Source organism: Prorops nasuta, unplaced genomic scaffold (assembly GCF_024137725.1).
Source record: "Prorops nasuta isolate Cenicafe-Biocafe unplaced genomic scaffold, Cenicafe_Pnas_1.2 PNAS00007, whole genome shotgun sequence".
NCBI lineage: Eukaryota > Metazoa > Arthropoda > Insecta > Hymenoptera > Bethylidae > Prorops > Prorops nasuta.
In genome coordinates, this window is record NW_027116804.1 from 2,809,221 (window position 1) to 2,827,912 (window position 18,692).

Genomic DNA, 18,692 nt, shown 5'->3' on the forward strand with positions numbered 1-18,692 from the left:
ATCGTTTCTTTGGCTTTTATAAAATTTTATACTTTCTATCGAGACACTAACATTTCTTAATATAATTATTAAAAAAACTATAATCTGATATCATTTCTTTTATAAAGGAGGCGAAGATGCTGAGATATATAGAAATCGAAAAGGATTCTTCAGCATAAATGTCCAGTGTTTGGTTAACAGCGAGTTGGAAATATTAGATATCGTCGCACGGTGGCCGGGGTCTGCTCATGATTCCACTATTTTTGAAAATAGTCGACTCAAACAGAGACTCGACTATTTGTAGTTCAATAACGGTGTAGTCTTGGGCGACCGTGGCTACCACAATCACCGTTATATAATAACTCCGCTTGCTGAATCAAGAACTGCTGCTGAAATGCTATATAACGAAGCGCATATTGGAACGAGGTGTATGGTAAGAACAATATAATTATAATAAATATCAACACAATTTTATACTCTTTAATTTGATTTTTCTGTTAGGTCGAGAGATGCTTTGGTGTATGGGGCCGCATGTTCCCTGTATTCACAAGTGGTTCGCGTTTTACAAATCCACAGCGATCCATAAACGTAATATTGGCTACTGCAGTATTACATAACATTACCCGGCGGGATAAGTGTCAAAGGAAAGGGGGTTTGCAAAATGATTTAAAAATTGACGAAATATATGCCGTTCCAACGGACAATGACCGTCAATTTTTGATTCAAAACTATTTTGAAAAGTTTGTTACTAAAATAAAATATATATACATATCCAACTTATTCATTTATATAAATATATACATATATTAATTGTTTTTTCAGATTAGTATAGGATACTTCATGTGGTCCATAGATCTCCTCTCACGTAACATAATTAATACATGGCCGGAAGATATTATGTATTCTAAATTGTATATTTGCATTAAATAAATATTTTTAATGCTTTTTAAAAATTGTTGTAGTGCTAAAATAATAAAGAATTTATTCCATAGAACGGTGTTAAAAGGACTCCGAAAAGAATTTCAATTTGCTCGCCTTATGACTGAAGCTAAAAAGAGACTTGAGTTAAAAATACTAGGAAATTTTTATAAAACGAACTTTGTTTATGAAACATATTGTTTAATACGCGCGTGGGTACTATAACTACCTATTTATACAAATAAATTATTAATTGTCTGATATACACTTTTATTTATACCATTTCTAGAATTCTTTTATATTAATACAATTTAATTCACAAAAACTTATATTATTTCAAACTTTACACTAATCTTATTTGTTAATTAATATCATTTCTCTTTAATACATATTGTTGATTTATTAAATTCACCTAATAATATCTAGGTTCCATAGGTCTGTCAAAATATCGTGTACTACTCGTCTACAAATTACTGGCCTATTAAAATGACGTCAGGTTTTGATTGCCTGTCACTGCTGCCAATCGAAATTTATGCTCTCAGATTTTAAGCCGTCATGTTGGATATGAGGCTTGCCTGCTTTGAGTACTGACACCGGCCCTAATAGTAGAACTGAAAATAGTAAATTATAAAGTTTTCTATTGTTTTTGAAACCAGAAAAAGATATCGAGCGTAAGCTATTTTAATGAATTTAAAAATATTTAGTACATTAAGTAAAATCCATTTAAACAAAGAAAAGTGATCTAACCTTTCTACTTGTCTTAACATTTCTAAAAGATTATATTTTTATTGAAAACGTTACAGAATAACTTTCCTGTGATTACATAAAATATAAGTATTCAAACAAAACATTGAACGCAAAATAATGAGTGATGAAACTGATGTAAGCCGTTATTTTAATAGTACCATGCATACAATATTTGATGAAATAGTTTCACCTACAAGAGATCAAGATTTTTCAACAAAAGTAATGGCAAATACTAAGGATAACCAGATTTTACAATTTTCCTTAAATGATTTTAGTAGTACACATATGGATGCCGAAATGACTTCTAATAATGATATTTATTCAGATTTGTATACAAACATGTGGATACCATCTGAAAAAACTGAGAAAGTTTTAAATTCAATAGTAAAATCTGCAGAAGAAAACAATCTCTTTGATCAAGAAAATCTTACCATGCCTAAACTTGCTTTACAAGGAGATTTACCAGATATTTTAAAACATACAGCTGTTCACTTTTTGGGGAAAGATGAAAATATTCATAATAATGTGTTAAAAATGTCAGATGTTACGGAAGATGAGAGAGGATTAAAGAAATTAATAGAAGCTGGATGTTATAGGGATGCAGTAAATTTAACTGGAAGACTTTTAGCAGTTTATGCTCAAGAATGTGAACGAATTAACCAGCCTAATAGACATACTCCTCAATCATTACAACTATGGTATACCAGGCTATCTATGTTGAGTAAATTAAAAAAATACGATATTTTAGAAATTGAGTCCATACCATTTGAGGATTTGGACAAGCCAGATATGTATTTTAAATTTTATCCAGAAGTATATGGTTCAATGTCTGGCTCCATGGCTCCATTCTCACTTAGATTGCTGTTAGCAGAGATCCCAAGATATTGTGGAAAATATACAATTGCTTTAGATAATTTGCACGTGATATTAGTAATAACTAACAAGATTATAGAAAGTTTAAAGTCTTCACCAAATATAGAAACTAGTGATAGTAAAGATTATCTTGATAATAAAGAGAATGGTATAATTTTATGGAATCTTAGGAAGTCTCATATACTTATATCCATTGTTAATTGTGCTGTTGGAATGAAAAATTATATTTTAGCCATAGATGTGTTAAAAATTCTTTATGGGTTATCTAACTGGACTACTGAGCAGTTGGACATGATAAACTGTGCAATCGGCCGCATACATTTATATTTAGGAGATGTATCTGCAGCAGAAACATATTTTAAAAATAATAACTCACTAAAAAGTATGTTAAGTGTAAGCAAATTGATAGATAGTGGTTTAACAGCCGTAGCCCAAAATGCTTTCCAAGATGCTTATTCCTGTTTTCAAGCAGCAAATGTCATTGATCCTTTCAATATTATGTTAATTAATAATATGGCTATTTGTTTACTATACACTGGTCAACTGAGAGCATCAGTGCATTTATATGAAACTACAGTAGCAAAAAACCCATTAAAAAGTCTTCAAGAATCTACTTTATTAAACATGTGTACATCATACGAATTACACACTACACAATCTATGCAAACAAAATTAAATTTCCTAAAACAACTTAATAGAAATAAAGGTGATATAATAGATGTACAGTGTCTAAAGCTTAATTTATAAGAAACGTTAGCATAATACAGTTATATATACATATATAAGTAATTTATTTGGTTATAAACTAAAATAAAGTAATATTTTTACAATATTTCTCAATGCATTTCAATTGCACATGAAAATTTAATCCTTACAAAACAGCATACGATTATAGTAAAATTTTGTCGCATAATGTTATTGCAAGTCTCCATGTGTGTGTGCGTAACAGTGAAAATAAATAAAGATATGGCCTTATTCGTTCCTCGGGTCACATTTATATCTAGATTTTTTTCTGCAATGATAGAAGTGTGCTAAAAATTAAACAGGTCTAATAATAGTAATTGATTCCAATTGTTCTGCTGTATGAAATTAATATTGATCGTTCGTATTTTTGGTATAAATTATTATTCGTAATTGCAAAATTTAATGTAAATTTCTAAATAAATTGTATATTTAGAAAAAGTTTATTTATTTTTTACAAAAAGGGAAACTTTGAGTTACTACCCTGATAGCATTTTGCCCGTAAATTGCTGAAAAAATCACACATAGAAGTCGAGCAGACTTATACTAGCAAATTTAGGCGCAACTATGTCCGTAATTGACAAAGCGATTTACGACAGAATCTGTACGACATAATCTGCTAGCATTTTATTGGCAAAAACTAAGCAGAATCCATTGACAGAATCTGACAACAAATTGTTACTAAAAATACATGCAGGAGTGCTTTATAGCAAGCCGACAAATAGCTGACTTCAGATTTGCCATAGTTGACTGAAAGTCTACTATTTCTTGACAATATCTTGACAAAAAGTCAACTATAAGTCGACTTTTAGTTGGCAAAATTCCTGATTTATCGGCCTACTAAAAGTCGACCTTTAAGAGTTGTCTTACAGTTGACTTTAAATAGTCAGGGTATAATCAACTTTAAAATTATCTATGCGCATGCGTATTAAAATTTACTTATGGCGCCAAATTTAAATACTATAAAGGATAGGTTTGAATTGTACAATACACAATTATGTTCATAAGTAAAAACTGAACATATTAGTAATAGATCAGTTTCTTATATATATACATATTACAAAATAATTAATAATAGTAATTATATAATGTGGTCTATCATGTTCATTTTTTACCTATGAATATAATTTATATGCATTGTACTGAAATGAATACACATGTATTATTTATTAACAATATATTTATATTTGAATGAAACAAATGTTTTCTCTAAATCAGGAATATAGGATTTTGTTACTTGACTAAAGAACTTATTAGACATTATTTTAATTAATAATACAAACCTAGAACGTAAATTTTTAACAACTATTTTTAATTTCTTTAATTTTTCATTATAAGTATCATTTAGCCTTAATTAATCTCACTCACTGTATTTAAAACTGCTAATTGTTGGAATCGTAAATTGACCACATTATTGATTTTCCAAAAGCGCAGCAATTCTACAAGTAAAATAAAAATTTGTTTATAATAGGAGGTTTCAACTATATTGTTGACTTTAAAAATATGACCAAGTGATAAAACCTACTGAGAACGATTTACTGTTTTACGCGCTGATGAACGCATGCGATCTCCAGATCTCCTAATCCATTCTTGCATAACGGCTTCTACTGCTGAAGAGCATTGTGAATGTTGCTTCATTACTATCTCTAAAATATCAACATAGGAATTGTTAAAGTATGCTCTGCACATAATATTAAACAAGAATAAGAAAATTATTACAAAATATTCAAAGGAAGTAATATACAGGATGTTTTTTTAACAGTAGGACATAGGAGATTTCATATTATTTGATTATCGCACAAATGATTGCAGAAAAATTACCATTTTTCATTTAATTTCAGTATTAAATATGGTGCACAAGATTAGTTAAGAAAAAAATGATATTTATAATAATTAATGCAAGCAATTAAACTAAAATAATCATTAAAAATTAATTTTCCACATTTTTCATAAATATGATAAAGTATATATATAATAAGTGCATAAGTGCTATAGACATATAACACGATTTTATGTCTCATCGTTAGATAAACATTCTGCATATAAATTGTGATCACAAACTGTTCATGCTGTGTTAATGTATTATTGTAATTGTATATTTTGTAATGGAATAATATAATAAATAGGAATGAATATAATATATCCAAAAATACTTCTGGCCATCACTTGCCTACTTGTAAATAAATATACAGGATGCATCAGTATAACTTGTATTACATTGAGCTAAATATTCATTGCAATTAAAGATACATAGATTGGTAAAAGGCACACTTCTTGTATGATTATTTTTTGTTTTAAGATTAATTCTTTTTTGTATTTAAAGATTATATAAATAATTTGTTGAATAAATTAAATGTTTATTTATTATAAATTGATAACGTTGATTTTCATGTATTTTCACAACCCAAAATGAATGTATTATTTAATGCAAGTATTGCGGGAAGATCAAAATTTGACGTATTTTGTATATGAATGTGAAGTTGACATTATTGGCATAGTTATTGCAAATATATTTATTTACGTAAATTTAAAAGTATTTATCATATAAAATAATCGTGATAAATGACAGATTCATCCGATGTTTTAGATATTTCTCAAAAACAGTTATAAAAGTATGTACAGTAATAAAATCATTTTATTTAAAAAGCCACGGATATGACCTTATGAAGTTTTAAAAAGTATAATCTGTAAAGAATTGACATTTGTAACACAACATGTGTTTCCTCGAAATATAAATAATTCAGTTTAACTGCTTCTACATATCTTTAATTGCAGTCAAATATTAGCATGTAAAATATATACTGATAAGCCCTGTATGATTAATTTTCAGTTAGGATTACATAATTCGTAAGGAATGAGATTTACCGACAATGATTTTGGCTAAACTCGTGGTTTTGAAACAGAACCTATGTCTTTGTCCTGTCCAGGACAAACAACAACCTAACTCATTACTGATTATATCATGTAAAATATTACGAGTAAATAGCTTATAGTTTGGCCCACCAATTCTGATTAATCGCTGCTCCTGAAATCATATCAAGTAAGGCATGCAAGGAATTAGGTTAAAGCAGGACATTTCAAGGATACATGCATGAACTGTTATTCGACATGGAGTATATTGTTTTGTCGTTAACCTTTGCCTAAAAGGTAATTCTCTAACGGTGGCATATATGGATTTTGTGTTATTTGACTACAGCACTCATGCACTTACTGTAAATTATTATATTTAATAAAATTTTTGTGTCTTACTATTTAACGCCTATTTATGTTCAAGTACCTTTTTTCTTCATTATAAATATTACTTTTCTCAAACAGTCTCACTCACATATGTTTAATAATCAATTAAGCGAAATACGAAAAGTTTTCTATAGTCAATAATACGAAATCTCTAGGCCAAGGACAAACCCTTCGGTTAAAGTTAACCCATAGTGAAAGTGGTATAGTTCCTGCAATTAAACAATACCATTTTAACTACGGGTTAACTTTAAGCGGAGGGTTTGTCCTCAGCTTTATGTGCCGCCGTTAGAGAAACATCTAGTATATGTTGCCCTAATGTATCAATTTAATAAGTGGCTTAGTCACTTTATTTTGAGGAATAAAATAGAAGTGCTAAATAGATGCTGCAATTTTACTTATGTTAAATATTATAGTAATCGAAGTATTATTTTTACTTACAAATTGTTCTTTCATGACAGAGTCTTTTTGCATATCCCCATCCACTTTTTCGAGATCAGTTATTGTGCGTATAGGAAAGGATGGAAGACGGTCGGTTGCGAATCCTTGTGCGCATACAGTGGAACCTCCACATTGTGATAAATGTTCTTTCAATAATGCCTCAAGAGCATACATTTGTCTGGAGAGCTGCTTCATCTCCTTTTTGTACTCCTTTGTGCACATTTCTGCAGTAATATGAAAAAGTTATTGCGGAATTATTAATTCTCCCTATAAAACTACTCTACGATGAATTACCACAACAATTGCAGTTATGAAAAGGTGTACGGGACTGTATATTAAAAGACTCTGTAAATTTAAAGAAGATACATTAAAATAAAGTAAGTACTTTTCGTATAAAGATCCCATGCGATGAAATTTGTTTTAAAAATATTTTACCATTACGTTCAAGAGATTCGGAAGGATCAGCATATCTAGCCATTTCATTTATTGAACATGCAGGACTCTCTTCCTCTTAAAAATAAATAATTTAAGATGAAAACATTTATTACACTATTGAACAACAATATAATTATATTTATTATTCGAATATATAACAATTATTGTTTTTACCATTATCAACGGCGCAATTAGGTAAAGGAATAATTTCTCGGCGAAGTTGTACTAAAACAATCCACAATATTATATTTTAAAATGAGAGTAATTGAGTAACAAAGAAATGAATCTAAAATGATATTAATATTTTTTATGAAGTTCCTAAAAAATGTTCTTACGTTTTGCTGACATCCTTGATTCACAAGTTTCATTATCCGCTAAAACATGAAAACCATTATCTGAGCAAATTTATAATTTTAATTTACATCCGTACAGAGTCTTAGCAGGCAATATACTCTAAGCAATTGGGTCAATTATTAGAAAAGTATTTGGTAAAAATATTTAAAGCTTTAGTTAAAAGTCAATTAGTCTTTTCAGATCTGAATCAAACTATTTCTTTCAGTGATCTTCTCACAAAAGTAACAAAAGCTGTATAATTAATTCCTGAACCTTCCACCTTACTACACTCCTAATAGAGCATAATATTGAAAGGACGTCCTTAGCATGTCCATCGATTGTGCGGATATCTTGAAAAAGCTATAGAGATTTTCTTCCGATATTTGTGTTATAGAAGACTATAGTTGTAAAGTGTACAAATAAATTTTGCAGAGTGTATAGCGCAACTCTATGATGAACCAATTTTTAATAAGTACTTCTTTTTCCAAAAATAAGAAAATATATAAAATAATTGTATAAATGGATCCAATTACGGATCCGTTTATTGTTTTTAAAGTTTATTTGTCCGGTGGGATGGTCAGAAATTTATAATTTGTCCGTATTTACAAAATTGTGGTAAAAGTATTTAGATATCTACTTACAAAGACTGTCACATTCTATGGAAAATTTTTTTTTGCAACCCTTCTCCTTTTCTCTGGTGCTATTACAGTCTCCATTATATTATCGGTATCTGCACCCGAGGACAGGCTCGTACACTTTTTTTCTGTTGTAATAGCTTCGTGAAATGAATCTGTTGAAATGGATGTTTATTAGTAAGTAATATGATTTTATTGATTCTTCTATAAGCTAAATATTTTCAATGCCACTTAATAATAAACAACGAGCAATACACGTGAAAAATATGTATTGGTTGTAGCATGATAGAAAAACTGATTCCAATAACGTCTAAATGATTGGATTTCTAATCATAAAGATGTCAAAATGACCTATATTACTATTAGGCAAGCTACTACACCAGTCAATATCTCTAAAATAAACATTTTTTAATAAAATTAGTATGAACGTATTTGTAATTATGTTAAGAGTCTATCAAATGGCATTATCCATTAGACCTCGAAAAATCAGTTGAAGGTAGCATGAATTTTTAATCTAATGAATGAAATTATTTATTTTTCTTAGCATATCTTTTACTGCAGCTCATCATTTTTATAAAATATGTAAGCTATAATAATGTAATATTTATTCTAAGTGTTGACGAGGTAAGCATTTGTAAATTTTTAGAAGTTTTTAAATAACAGCGATACCGTCAGCATTATAATTACACACCTTACATACTACATCGGGTAGAGGTCGAGTGGTATTAAGATAAGAATGTGTGTATGTGCAGTGCGGGAAATTGATTCATTGATAAACATGGTTTTCTATATGCCCAATATCATCTCATAGCAATATTTTTTTGACTTTTGAAGGTCAAATCCACACATTTGTATAATAAAATCTTGTTATATTTATAACAAAAATTACTGTATTCATTGTAAGTTAAGGGGCATTTTATGATACAACATATGTATAACTTTTACTTATGTATCTAATCATGCATCTTACGCAATATATGAAATGTTTACATATTGTATATTGTTAGTGTTTTACTTACTAAACGGGCCTATAAGCTGATTATATATATATATATTTCCCAGTCTTTCTCTGGAGGACATGCTTTTGATACTGTAACTGTTGTGTTTTTATTATTTGGTGGCCACCATACCGACGACTCCTCCTCTATTATCCAGCATGCTGGAACAGTAGAACACCAATTTTCATCCTGTTCTTTTCCCATTATCACGTTCCAAGCCTGTTGAGAAATTGTATTATGTCAATTAAACGAAATAAAAAGTGACACGTGCATGTACGAAGTATTAAATAATGTATGAATTAGTAAACCAATATACAAATTTGGTTGAAGTCTCTTGGAATGGGCTCCAAGAATATGCAACACAAAATGTTTTTATTTAAAAAGTGGAAGGTAATCTTCACCCAGAAAATTCTCCATCTATGAAACGACTGTTTTTACCATACGATGCCCCCATTGTACATACAGAGCAACTTAGATTTCACTTATTCTGCTAAACATACTTTTTCAGATACGAAAAGTGACTACAAATACTAGGACAACAAGTACAAAAGTATACATTTGTTTTCAATAACGTACTTCCATTTCTTCTGATATAGGTATATTACTTCTTTCCTAGCTGATATGTTGTATTCCAATATCACAAAGGTCTAGTGTGAGTTGTTAAATATAAAAATTATTTTAAAAGCATTTTTACTTATCGCAGAAATTGGCCACAATGCTGGAATTGATAGTTTTAATTTATTTTAATTTATTTAGATTAAATTAAAACAAAACATTGAAAAGTTTATGGAAATAATAACATGTATTTCTTTTGGAAATTTAATGTCAAATATATTACCTACATATATTTATTATAATTTTTTCGATGAGAAATAACTAATATTATTATGTTAACACTATATAAATAAGAACACAAACTATGATTTATACAAGTATTTTATATGTATTCAACAGAATACAATGTAAAATAAAACGTCATATTTATAAATATAAAATATGAGACAACTGAAACAGATAATATTAATATTATGGAAACTATGCGTTTTAGGACTAATTTGTGTTACATATATATGCAGTGTGTAACACTTAAATCGCCCCAGAAAGTGGACGTAAAAATTTAATTATCTTCGTAAGTATGATAGATATCAATTTTGTTCTCTAAGCCTTTCTGAAAGTATTTTTTATTTACATCCGAAAAGGTGTTATACAAAAAGTCGATATCTGTTATAGTTACGGTGTGATACATGTTTTTTAATTTGATATTGTGGGTAATTTTAAGCATTTTACTCTACATATCATGTGCTAACAACGGAAATACAATGTAGGAATCGCTATTTATATAATTTATTTTAAAAGCTCTTTTAACTATTGTAGCTACTGTCCATAATGCTACATTTGATAAATCCGCTACAACATGTATATCCAAAGAACTTGAAGTTATAGGATAATTAGGAAGATTCGACATATTTTGGTATTTTTGACCAATAATAACCGGCTCCTCGTTTTGATACCCTATGTGTGAAATTTGAACTATGTTTAATCCATCATTCTCCTTAACGTAACAACAATTATTTGGGTGCACAGTAGTTAATGTAAACATTGATAAATCAAGCTGCAAGTGAGCATTACTGCAACTCAAAGGCAAATTTTAATTCACTGGCTTTGATAACTTCGGAACAGATATATTTTCATCGATTTTGACAGGTAAGAAAAGTTGTTCACTAATTCGATTAACAAGTTGCTGTAGAGGCTTCTCGAATTTACGCAACGATTTCTTTAATATAAACAAATAATTTTCAAATGCTAATGCGGAAAATGAATCCAACGAGCCTAGACTTTCAACATCAGCGGGTAAATGTATTAAGCTATGAATATTGCAAGAAATACTTTCAGGTCCATAGAAAACATTCATGTTTTGAACGAAGTTAGTTAAAAGACTGTGCGCGCATTCAATATTTTTTTGACACAAATTTGGATTACACAAAACTCGTAGTGTGCAATTTAAAGTATTAAAGTGAAAATATTCTTCTGTTTTCAGAACATTTATTAATACACTGGGACCGAGATATAGAACAAAAGTCCGAAATTGCGTTGCCTTCCATCTTGGAAGCTCATCAAGATTGAAAATTTTACGCGAAAATTCTTTAGGAACGCAGTTGGAAACGTTCTTCAGGTTTCTATTTAGTATTTCAATATGAACTTCAGCTACCCTAGAGTATCGTCGACGACTGGACCAGGATGTTAGAAGCTGTTTGCATACACCCAGACAAGAATTATGCATATAATCAATTGGAAATTTTGAGACCATTGGAATTCCAATTAATTCAAATGGTGAAGAAATATTAGGTATATGGTGTTCCGACTGAGATCTACTATTAAAATCTACGTCTGTACGTAATGGACAATTTGTATCTGGAAAAGTCATGCGATTTTCTAAATATAAACCTTTGGTAATACATTTTCCGCAGGAAAAGTAACCATTATGCGATTCTACACATTTAAGAAATGCTCGAGCAGGTGCATCACATATAACCGCTCTAATATTAATTTGCCAATTCTTAGAATTAAACCGTAACCCATTAGTCTGCAAATTTTCAAATTCAGTTATGAAAGGATCTAAGAACTGCAGAGGAGGTTTCTGATAGCCATGATAAATACCAATTGGAAAAGGAGATAAATTAGTTTTTGATATCTTTACTAAAATTGGCCACAATTGACTCTTTGAACTTTTCGAAATCGGCAATCCATCAATATTTAAGTCCAAATTTATTGTTGTTAGTTCATTCAATATTTTTGAATATTTTTCTATAACCATTTTGAGAAATTTATTTAAGCCTAAATGCATATATTGGCCATTTGAAAAGCTTATTAATTTATAACTATTGGGTTTCGGAGTACTTAATAATGTTCGAGCATCTAGCGGAATATTATGATGTCCGTGCTGTGACAAAATGTGCAATAAATTAGTTAACGCGTTTTGGTGTATATTGAATCTAAGAGACCACATTTGTAACTGTGATTGTAAAGATTGATCTAAGATTTTTGTCAATTGATTATTACTCGATTCAATGATATCAGTTGTTGATAGTTCTGATTCATCAGAGCTTATATCCTCATTCATAGAAATAATATTTACGTTATAGTGTGTTGATGTCATTTCAACAATATTTTCATTATCTGAAACAACATTAACTTCATAACTTGTTGATGGTCTTTCAATTGTGGTTTCATTGTGTGCAAAACTATCAATATTATAACTTATTGATGGATTTTCCATCATGTGGCCAATTTCTGTATTTTCGATCTCTCAAGCAGCATTGTAACTAGCTAGAGTACGGTTGTTTTGTTGCCGTCTAGTCAATTTGGAAAACGATTTACGCATTTTAAAATTATTTTTATGAATTAATATAAATAATCTAAAAAAAAAATAAAACTAATAAAATATAAGAAAATTATATTTCTATATATACCATTTATGTTAAACTCTCTCGCACAATAAAACTTGATATATGCCATCTGTAAATAACATTTATAGTAAATTAACCTGTATAATTTATATACATGCGTTAGTTTATGTTTTTTAAAGTAAAGTGTTCGTAAAGTTGCAAGTTTTCATGCTCACTGTTAGTCGGAAAACAATTCTAAATTAAATAACAAAAGTGATTCGAGTTATATTTTTTTTGAAAAGCTGGAAATGATTAATAAGGGAGAGCTGGAAACAATGAAAAGGATAGAATAGAAGCGAAGACAAGAAACATGGAGATAATATAAAAAGGATAATCAGGAGTTATAGATGAGGACGTCATTGGACAAAGAGATGAGTGTAGAGGGTGGAACGATATAGAAGATGTCAGGAATACTTCGATTTAAAATTTGGAATGGAGGGCTACAAAATGATATAAAAAGAAATATTACGCTTGTAGGAGTGAATGGAAGCTTAGTTATTGTATATCTAGTGAATAGGGAGGCGAGGGTGTGATTAAAAAAGATAGTGAATAGAGAGAAAGATATGACTGATTTATGAAATTGGGAGAAAGAGAGGGAAACAGCTTATGCAAATGATCGAAGTAAAAGTAGGTAAAATGGAGCTTAGAAGAAGATAAAATGGAACATACAGGATGTTTTTCTTACACTGGAGCATAGGTCATTTCCCGTTATTTGACTATAGCACTATTGACTGTAGCAAACTTTTAATATATTTTGTTTAATTTATTATTAAACGCATGAGTGAGATTATTTGAGAAAAATAATAATTATAATGAAGAATAAAAGTAATTAAATAGAAATAGGCGTTAAAAATTAACGTTCAAAGATTTTATTAAATATAATAATGTATAATATATGTATAGGTGCTATTGTCAAATAACTCGAACCTGCATTCAGGACTTAGAGAAAAGAACCTCGTATGTTATATGGTGGTTCTTAAAAAAGTTTCCTTTATATTTTGATCTATCGACCAGAATGTACACTGGAAATAAATTTAAAAAAAAGTAATTCCCTTATATTACGCTCTAACAAAAATTTATAAATGCTTGAACCCCCCCCCCCCCCTCCCCCCCCCCCCACTTTCTTTTATCATTTAAACAAATTAAAGATTTTTACAAGAATGAAAAGTATTTATTTTTTTAAGTATGTTTTCGGTTAAAATTGTGTACAACTGTGCAAAACTGTCAAATGTACATGCTATTATATATAGTAAATTTGAGTGTACTTTTGTTTACATACATAAAGAATATAGTATATGGTCATAAAGCAACTTTAGGTTTAATTTATAAGGCATGGCAATGTTTATGTATTTAAAGATAGTTTTTTTTCTAATTTTCTACAAATATTATTAGTTTTACCTTATAGCTTTCATCACTTTTATAATTTTTGAAATAAGACCTAATTTATAAAAGAGATTTATTTTATAATTCAATTAAAGAGAATAGAGAATAAAAGATTGCAAAATCTGAATAAATAAAGGATTACAGAAGAAGAAAAAAGAAAAATCAATACAGATTTACATGTACAAACAAATAAAATATGATAACTTATTCATATAAGATGATTGTTTAAAGACTTACTCAAAGGATGCGATGCAAGTGTATTCTTTTATCTTTCAACTTAATAGACTACAGAAAGTATTTTAATATAGATAGCACGTAGTAATCATTTATCTGTATTTACTTTCGCTTTCTTTAAGGAACGTAGTAACATTCAATTCTATAAAGTGAAAATCTGTTTTTAGTTATTATACATATATGAAATTAAAACATTGTATGATTTTCAAAATACTACAAAGACTTACTCAAAGGATGCGATGCAAGTGTATTCTTTTATCTTTCAATTTAATAGACTACAGAAAGTATTTTAATATAGATAGCACGTAGTAATCATTTATCTGTATTTGCTTTCGCTTTCTTTAAGGAACGTAGTAACATTCAATTCTATAAAGTGAAAATCTATTTTTAGTTATTATACATATGTATATGAAATTAAAACACTGTATGGTTTTCAAAATACTACATCATAAATTATTATAATTACCAGAAAAACAAGATTATTAAGTATTGATGGAAAATATTAAGAATTTTAAAATATATCTTATTAGATTAGAAAATTGGAATAACTATTTTCAAGAAACGTAGTAAAAATATGAGTATGCTCAAACAATTAGTAATTAAGGGACCCGATTACAGATTCATATGCAAAAGGCTTATATTGTATAAGTATGCAGAAGCCACATATATTACTTATTAACCACAGTGTACAGTTTTGTTATAAATTTGTCTTTAGTCACATTAAATCTAAACCATTATCTTTCCTAAATATATTTGAAGTAATTATGATACAATTAATGGAAAAGTATATAGTAATTAAATCTTATAAAAAAAATACAATTGTTAAACTTACTCGGAAAATCCAAATCAAATTGCAGAATTCCTTTCGCTATCCTTCTAAGTATTACCAAATGATGCAAAATTAATCGACGGATAATAAGCAATAATCCTGCATGGATATCTGGGATAATCCGCGTGTATGTAAACTGATGTACACCCCCTTCTGTGTTACATACATACAGTCGCCATTAAGCCGACTCTTCATGGATGACCTAAAGCCGACTATAAAATGTCACCTTTAAGCAGACTTTTCATGGATGACCTAAAAGCCAACTAAAAAAAAGGATGCTTACGTTCAGTGATCTGATGCGGGTTAGGGTTAGACCCAGTTTCAGAGCTGCAACTTTCGAAAAAACTCTAGATGGATCCGAGTCTAGTGAGGAGGCTTCCGCGAGTGGATCTGATCGGATCCGGGTTAAAGGGGATTAAGGTAGGACGTACTCAGACGTGATCGAAATTCAAAACAGCATTGGTAAAATTTCAATAAGCAAATAAAGGTAAACTTAGTTATAAACTTTTATTATTAACATTTTATCACGTAGTTTTTTAATTTCATCAGGTAAAAATAAAAAATTAAGAAGAATTAAATTATATTTAAAATGATAACCTTAATCTTCTTTTTATTGTATTTAAATGGCAATAAATTTTCTGTATATTTGCAATTAATTACTAAATTTTTTCAGAAATAAAGATGGATCAATACTACGCTCACAATAGATATGTAGGTATGTAAAGTTTAAATGTAGTACAGAATACTAAAATAGTAAAGTATTCAGTTTTATTAATTATACTTTAATTTCCTGCACAACCCAAAACATTGGAGTGAAAAAAGTGTATTTGCATTAATTATTAAATCTTAATTTCATTAGACTTTATTAAAAGGAAATATTTTAATTAATACTTTCTTTTTTTTGACAGATCTGAATAAATATTCCTGGACAATTGGAAGCACAAAATTGTTGTTGGAACATATAAGGAAAAATAAAAATATAATACAAAATAAAAATATTGGTCAAAAAAAATTATGGGAGGTAATTGCTGCAGAATTAGGTAATAAAGGATATTTAGTTAATGGCAAGCAGTGTTCAAATAAATGGAAATCCTTTAACTTGTTGGTAAAACCTATTGCTATTAGTCACTTGTCCGTTTTTGACACTTCAATCACGTCGGAATACGTCCTACCTTAACCCCTTTAACCCAGACCCGAATCGATCAGATCCACACGCGGAAGCCTCCTCACCAAATCCGGGTTAATCTAGGGTTTTTTTCGAAAGCTGTATTACTGCGACTGTAGTAAACCCTAACCCGGATCAGATCACTGAACGTAAACATCCAAAAGTCGACTTTTTATGGATGACCTAAAGTTGACTAAGAAAAACCACCTTTTAGTTGACTTTTTCAGGACGGCTTTAGAAGAGTCGGCTTTAAGTCGACTATTTCAGGATGACTTTAACATAACTTCAAAAAGTCGACATTCAGTCGGCTTTCAGTCAAATGTGCTGTTAGGGGGTAGATATCAACAAGTCAGAATACGGTTCTTGAAAAAAGAGTCATCTCTATAATAATCATGTCTATGGTTGTTGTATGTTTTATTCTTAGGTTGGTAGCGCTTAGTTAGAAAGGAAATGACGTAAAATATAACCAGGTTCGAATTAAAAGCGAAAGTAGCAGAAGTATATATAAGTATTTGTAAAGTGAAGTTATTTTAAAACACTTGAGAATGGTTATTCTACCTTCTTGGTAGCAAGGATCATATATTACATTGAAATATCAGCTATTTACATTTCTGTTATATTGCATTTTGATAAATATGCCAAGAAAATAAGAGAAAGGAGAATTATTAAACGGGTCTATTGTCTTTATTAAGTTAAGAGATTCATAATTTGCATTATCATTTGATTATTATAGAAAGAGTTAATACTTTGTGATGATTTAATTTCAGGTATAAATTTCTTATTGCTACATCAATTATAAGTTCAATTTCAATTTGACGACAACCGAATGGATTACTAACAATGAAAGCTGACACAACAAAAGTCCAATTTAAAATAAGTAAAGTGTAAAGTGAAATGTTGAGATAGGAATCTGCACATTGCAAAGCTGACTCTTCACTAACATTAAATATCATTATGTATTTAATGAAAGGTATAATTATAAGCTCAAATTATTCAATCTAGTTTGAGTGATTATATTTAGAAGTGAATATCTTATATATACTGTTTATGAAAAAAATATTTGCCATATACTATTTATGTAATAGGTCTAAAAATATTCCATAAAGAATTTTTTTGTTTTAAATAGAGCTGCTGAACTAGTAGAATCATTTGACTCCTTATACACTGTCTTACTAATGAAACGTTTTACTGACTGTTTTAAAAGCTATTAACTTGTCTGTATTTATTGATCTCTAAACCCAATAAATTTTTTGTAGTATCATTTTGATCGACATGTTGACTGTTTTATATGCATCATAACTTTGCAGACAACCAAGAGTTCAATGGCTTTAATTAGTGCCTATTTGTAGTACTGCTTATTCGATGAAACAATAATCATAGCAAATTGCTTAGTGAATATTAAGAATTTATTTTTTGGAAGTGTAAAGCTGGTAGATTAGTTGAAAAGTCAAGCCCAAACTTTGCGGACACTTAGTAACAAGGTGATGATAGATTGAATATATTAAGGACTGATTTGCTTCACAAGGATGTTACAGTATTATCCAGATAAGTATTTCATTAATTATATTTATATATTTTTATAGATTATACGAAAAGTTACTACATTATAATAATTTCTTTTTAGATATCAAGTTCTGTATTGACTTAAATCTTTCAATAATAGTCATAAGTTGTAATCTATCATTATAAGCTTCAATCAGACAGTAAATGAAGGAATCGGGAAAGAATGCAATTTGTTGGAAGAATAATCCAATATATTTAATAATTGCCTTTGCACATACATGATAAGCTGCTTCTTTTATGAAATAATTACTACGTCTATTAAGCGTACAAGATCTTTCATTAAATAATTTACTTGAGTAATATGATAATACGTAAATATCGAATTTTAACTAATCAGTGTCAATAATAATAAAGTTATTGAACTTATATATTAATCAACCAAATTATCTTCACCAATATTCACATTATCTGAAATTAAAAACTCAATGTTTATTAAGAGCATGTAAGTATCTTTTCCTTTAACAATAGAAATATTGAACCTTGTTGTTCGTTTAATAAATTTTCAATTTTTGCCATGAACTTCTTATTTGCTAAGAGTGACTCTGTCATAAAATCATCTATAATTTTTTCTATCGAAGGCTGTGATAAATCTTCAATATTTTCTAATCTGCTCCAATTTTCTTCAAGCCATTGGTCAAAAACTTTGTCACTTTTATCTTTATTGCTGTTACTTATAGTTAAATCGTTATTTAATTGCTCTACTTCTATAGTTGTTATTTTAATCAATTCTATTAATTT

General features: G+C 29.0%; 2 protein-coding genes across 8 annotated transcripts; one reads left to right on the forward strand and one right to left on the reverse strand.

The window, feature by feature from the left end:
• Positions 1-1,477: 1,477 nt before the first annotated feature.
• Positions 1,478-4,262, forward strand: LOC136774800 (trafficking protein particle complex subunit 12). Of its 2 annotated transcripts, none has more exons than XM_066729284.1 (2): positions 1,478-1,568; positions 1,701-4,262. In XM_066729284.1, exon 2 carries the CDS (start codon positions 1,762-1,764, stop codon positions 3,262-3,264), a length of 1,503 nt encoding a protein of 500 aa, XP_066585381.1. In that variant the 5' UTR covers positions 1,478-1,568; positions 1,701-1,761; the 3' UTR covers positions 3,265-4,262. The 2 variants fall into 2 exon arrangements, with proteins under 2 accessions (XP_066585381.1, XP_066585382.1); XM_066729285.1 differs by lacking the exon at positions 1,478-1,568 and having other exon boundaries at positions 1,813-1,863; positions 1,970-4,262.
• A 287-nt stretch (positions 4,263-4,549) lies between these two features.
• On the reverse strand, positions 4,550-15,650 carry LOC136774778 (uncharacterized). Of its 6 annotated transcripts, none has more exons than XM_066729227.1 (16): positions 15,510-15,650; positions 15,230-15,438; positions 14,625-14,763; positions 14,401-14,539; positions 14,179-14,218; positions 12,805-12,850; positions 9,356-9,553; positions 8,343-8,491; positions 7,704-7,742; positions 7,543-7,593; positions 7,369-7,443; positions 7,228-7,278; positions 6,934-7,157; positions 6,124-6,283; positions 4,784-4,904; positions 4,550-4,697 (listed from the first exon to the last, which is right to left on the reverse strand). In XM_066729227.1, exons 9-16 carry the CDS (start codon positions 7,714-7,716, stop codon positions 4,670-4,672), a joined length of 723 nt encoding a protein of 240 aa, XP_066585324.1. In that variant the 5' UTR covers positions 7,717-7,742; positions 8,343-8,491; positions 9,356-9,553; positions 12,805-12,850; positions 14,179-14,218; positions 14,401-14,539; positions 14,625-14,763; positions 15,230-15,438; positions 15,510-15,650; the 3' UTR covers positions 4,550-4,669. The 6 variants fall into 6 exon arrangements, with proteins under 6 accessions (XP_066585324.1, XP_066585327.1, XP_066585326.1 ...); XM_066729230.1 differs by having other exon boundaries at positions 14,401-14,554; XM_066729229.1 differs by lacking the exon at positions 14,179-14,218.
• Positions 15,651-18,692: the final 3,042 nt, after the last annotated feature.